This window comes from Eurypyga helias, unplaced genomic scaffold (assembly GCF_000690775.1).
Source record: "Eurypyga helias isolate BGI_N326 unplaced genomic scaffold, ASM69077v1 scaffold43476, whole genome shotgun sequence".
Lineage (NCBI taxonomy): Eukaryota > Metazoa > Chordata > Aves > Eurypygiformes > Eurypygidae > Eurypyga > Eurypyga helias.
This window is the reverse complement of record NW_010255575.1, coordinates 1-5,116: the sequence shown is the minus strand read 5'-3', so window position 1 is coordinate 5,116 and position 5,116 is coordinate 1. Positions and strand designations below refer to the sequence as shown.

General features: G+C 49.6%; 1 protein-coding gene across 1 annotated transcript in view; it reads left to right on the top strand.

Annotated features, from left to right (window-relative positions):
* Positions 1-2,638, top strand: part of WHSC1L1 (Wolf-Hirschhorn syndrome candidate 1-like 1) — a 33,378-nt gene extending 30,740 nt beyond the window's left edge. Inside the window, 3 exon segments of the mRNA XM_010153356.1 lie at positions 189-295; positions 663-867; positions 2,397-2,638. Coding sequence (XP_010151658.1) covers positions 189-295; positions 663-867; positions 2,397-2,638 — 554 coding nt within the window.
* Positions 2,639-5,116: the final 2,478 nt, after the last annotated feature.

Here is a 5,116-nt window from a genome sequence, read left to right as displayed (position 1 = left end):
CGGGTGGAGGGTGCCCCTGCCTATGGCATGGGGTGGGACTGGGTGGGCTTTAAGGTCCCTTCCCACCCAAACTATTCTGTGAGTCGGTGCCTCACGGGCTGTGCAGAGAGAAATGCTGACAGATGTCTTTGTCACAAGCCTGTCTTCCCTCAGTGTCTGTGGGTGAATTATCTTTCTTTACATTGCAGGAATGGAGTTAACGTTTAATTATAATTTGGATTGCCTGGGCAATGGTAGGACCGAGTGTCACTGTGGAGCAGAAAACTGCAGCGGTTTCCTGGGAGTGCGTCCAAAGGTACGTGGGTGGACACTGAAGCTTCTCTTCCTGAATCCAGAGATCTCTTGAGAGCAGGGCGAAGAGAGGGGATGGGTTTATTTAACTTTTTCCTTTAGTCTGTGTAGTACTTGCCACCCTTGGAGGTCTCTGAAGATTTCAGTTACGCACCGTAGTGCCTTTGTGTCCGGGGTGAAGTTAGTTTACCAAACTGTGCTAATTCAGATACGCGCGGTTGGGCATTTCCGGCTTTTATAGCTTGAAAAGCTTTTTTGGGGGGATTCAGTTGACGCACAGTTCATGCAAATTACAACCCACAGCTGAGGAAATGGGTTTAGCGCGAGGGGTTTGTGGAGTGACTGTGTGCTGTGATCTTTGTGATGGCTAGACAGCGTTCGCAACGGCAAACGAAGAGAAGGTGAAGAACGCAAAGTTGAAGCAGAAGAAACGGAAAATAAAAACAGAACAGAAGCAGATGCACGAAGACAACTGTTTCCAGTGTGGAGATGGGGGAGAACTGGTCATGTGTGATAAAAAGGACTGTCCCAAAGCATACCACCTCCTATGCCTTAACCTGACTCAACCACCTTTCGGTAAGAGCCATCGTTTGGTTTCCTGTTGGTTTTTTCTTCCCTGCAGCCAGGTGATGTGTGAGCTGAGCTGCAGGATTCCTGTCTCTGATCCTGCAGTACCACTCATCCCTAGGCATGTCTCGGCTGGCCATGTTCCTACATGAGAACCGCAAGGCGTTGGAATGCTTCCTAGTGTTCTTCATGTTGCATCTTTCTGGATCAGATTTCTTCCTCTTATTTTGATTGAGATGTGAGCAGCATCCTGATGTCCCAAGGTCGCCAAACGGCAGTTCAGGCCGCTGGCTTATCAAGCCTGATGTGCAGGGCTCGATTAATTAGTGAATACGTTTAAATTCCTACTGTATCCTCCTGGCACGTATCTTCCGTTCGACTGTTTCCATGTTAAGGCATAGCTTTTTGTGGCGAGGGCTCAAATTATTCAGCAATACATCTTAATCCGATTGCAGGATTGTGTAAAAGTCCTTATCTCTTTAATCTTCCCGATTCCAAAGACTTCAGCGAAAATAATTGGAAGTCCAGATTAGGCTATGATTAAATTAACCAAAAGGCTGCCATGAGCGAGGCTGAATCTGTCACGTTCCTTTCCAGCACGTAAGAGCAGGGAAGCTATCCTCGAAACAGCTTATTTGCTGGAGAAGGAAAGAAATGATCACATCCTAGCAGCAAGAGCAACTCGAGTTTGGGTTTTTCGTTTGGCTTTGGGTTTTTGTGTGGGTGGGGGCGGTTGGCATGACCCTGACACCCCAGCCACAGCCACGTTACGGGGCAGGAGTCCCACCCGCTTCGGGACACGGGTCTCAACAGGCTGTAACGTGTCGTCCCTGTGAAGGAGAGCAGTGCTTTCTTTTCTGAAGACTAACCCAGCCAAAGGGGGCTGCAGCGAGGCTTGGGCACAGCGGCAGCAAGAAGCTCTTCATTTTCCTGTCTTGCCACGGTCCCTGTGCTGTTGCCGTCCGAGCGTTCAGCATGCAGTCGTACCAACACCTCTGCATGGTTGGAGGGATCTGGGGGATTTTTATGCTCATGTTTTTACACAATTTATTTTTCTCTGAGCTGTTTATCACTTATTTTTTCAAAACCAATGCATTCATCATACATTAAAGCACACGCCAGTTGAACCAAAACTGAACCTGGAGATGCCCATCTGAGTACGGTGTCCAGATGGAGAAGAGATGCTCACGAATCAGAAAAATGTACCAAACAAGCTCCATCTCGCAAGGACATTTGGTGTCTTGATGCCAGAGGAGGTTGATCTAACTATTTTAAGCTCTGGTTAAGCTCTGGGTTTAAGCTCTGCTTAAGCTTTGAGCCCAATGAGGCCTAAAAAATGACTGAGAACTGCTTCCAGTCAGGGTCTTGTAAGTGAGCAGCACAGTAGCGACTGCACCAAGAGCTGGTTTTCCTGAACTTTCTTGGCATTCACCCAAACAGTTGTAAGATAGAGGAAGGGTTAAAGGCCGGTGCTGTCCCCAGAATGCACTAATTTCAGCTTCCTGTCTCTCTCTCTTCCCTTCCCCTCCCATCCTCAGGAAAGTGGGAATGTCCGTGGCATCAGTGCGACGTGTGTAGCAACCCTGCGGTTTCGTTCTGTGAGTTTTGCCCTCATTCCTTCTGTAAAGACCACGAGAAGGGAGCCCTGCTGGCATCGGCGCTGGATGGCCGTCCCTGCTGCTCTGCACATGACCCCAAATCTCCCGTGGCACCCGAGTACTGGAGCAAGATCAAGTGCAAGTTGGAAGCACAGAATGCCGGTGAAGAAGCCAAGGAGTGAATTTGCTTACAAACAAACGGGGGGGGAGAAGAGGGGGAACAGGCGCTGAGCTTGGAGAGACTGCTGTGACACATTCACTCTTCGCCATCGGAGCCGTCGGGCGGGAACGGGACCATTGAATCTGAGCGAGCAGAAGCAGGCGGTGGTGTTCGTTTTTTATCATTTGGTCTTTCTTTTACCCTTGAATGTGCTACAGCAGCTCTTTTGGAAACCAGAAACGTCTTGGCCTTCAGAGAAAACCGTAGACCTGTTGACAGTGGAAAGAATATTCTGTTTAAAATATGTTCTTTGAGTGTAGAAAGCAAAGCATAGCAACATATTTATTTATTTAATTTTTTAAGGGTGTTGAAGATCTCATTTTGATCAGTCAACGTGTCTTTTAAAACAAAATAGCAAAGCCAACGTAACTTTATGTCTAATTTATGAAATGAGTAAAGCCTCCCCTCTCTGTGGCGTCTCAGTGTTACACCCAGGGGTGGGGATCAGACCAGGTGACCCTGAAATGCCTCCATTCCAGAACTTGTTTTGAAAGGCATTTTTGGGAAGGTGGATTATCTATCATGTTAACATGGGAATGTTACTGTAAGAGCTTTTCCTGCGAGCGGTCGGGTGGATGGCTCGTTGGAAGCGCTCGTCACAGGAGATGCAGCGCTCTTTCAGGAGGGAAGAAATCATGGTTCTTTGCTCGAGAGCTGCGAGCGGTGTTTGCAGACGGGTGGAAATCAGAAAGAGCTTAATTGCACAGTGGTAATTTCTTTATCCCGCCTCATTTGGAAAACCTTTGTGGTTAGCAGAGCCTGCCGGCCTCGGTCACAAGCTGCAGCACACTGGGAACTGGAGTCTTAATCCTGCCAGTGGGAGCTCTGCCATCGACTTCTTTAGACGGAGGATTGTTCCCTGCGTGTGCGTCTGTCATCTGCCAAGTCCGCGCGTGTTCTACGGCGACTGCACTAGGGTGGTTCTGTATTGCGCCACCGCAGACTCCATGAGCTACAAAGGAGATGTGAGTGTTTAAGGAATCTGACCCGTGGGGGTGTTGGTTCTGGTTGAATGTTTAGATTTTTTGGTTTTTACCTGAGAGAAATCTAGCTCAGAAAAATCTCAGCACTTCTTCAGTGAACAGGGTACATTCCGTGTCTGGGTAACGGGCCGTATTCACCGCCGTCAACTTCAGCCTCAGGAGACAGATCTCTCTTGGATTTTAGACTGAAAGAGGGAGATGGAGATGGGACATCAGGAAGGAATTCTTCCTGCAGAGGGTGGTGAGGCACTGGCACAGGTTGCCCAGAGAAGCTGTGGATGCCCCATCCCTGGGAGTGTCCAAGGCCAGGCTGGATGAGGCTTGGAGCAACCTGGTCTAGTGGAAGGTGTCCCTGCCTGTGGCAGGGGGTTTGGAACTGGATGATCTTTAAGGTCCCTTCCAAGCCAAAACTTCTGTCCTTCTGGATTTCCTCTGCTAATCCATAGAGAGACGGGCTCCTTCAGTGAGGCTTTTGAAGTGGCTTAGGTACGCTCCTCCTCCAGATTTTCTTTGGAAGCCTCTCCTTCATTTCTTGTGCAAGGGGCCTAGCGGGAGTAGTTTCCCAGGCTGTAGCTAGCCTTGGGTGAACCTCGTTCCCTAGCCCACACCCTTACAAAGCACTGTGCTCCCCCTGCCCTGGAATAGTTGGAGTGTACTTTGGACTTGTGTGCTGATGTTAGCTGACGTTGTGCTAGCTTTTTGCTGATGGGTATTGAAAAGAATCCTGAACGAAAGGAATTAATATCAAGTGTTGCTGGCATCTGCCTAAATATGAATTAAGAGCTTTTGTCTCTGGAAAACCCCTTACCTAAACCTTTGGGAACGTGGTGACTTCCACGGTTCGAGAAAACAGTAGGTTGAAAGAGCACATGTGGGATTTCAGAACGTGTCTTACCTCTGGCCGGTGTCCTCGGACTCACGTCCAGGGGGAAGATGCGTGTGTGTGCAATTGCAGGGTGACGGTGTACACTACAGCCCCCTCGGGCAGCTGCTGGGGGTCTCACCCGCGTGGCGGTTCACCTGGTGTGTGTCGGCAGGTGCCTTTCCCCGGGGAGCCGGCTGTCTGGGGGCGGCCTGGTACGGGGGGTTGGGGTCTGTAAAGCACTTCATCTTGTGGTCCGTACGGCGGTGAATGTCTGAAACACTAATCTCGCCTGAAAGCAGTGCTATATTTTGGTATTTTTTACAAAAAGGATTTTATTTTTCTTAACATTTTGTGTGATAAATGTCACTTTTTAAGCTCTTAGCGGGGGTCTTTACCCGTTTCAGAAATTCCAAGCACGGCTCTTGCGGCAGCGTCTGCAAAGCCCGATGTGTTTCCTTTCGGTGACTTACGGGCCTCGGTAGCGCTGGATTGATCTTCTCTCGGGAAGGCCGAGCGTTCCGAATGTCGCGGCTTGGGCGACGGCGGGAGCGCACCTCCGCGCGCGTTGCACTCCGCGTCCATGGCGACTTGC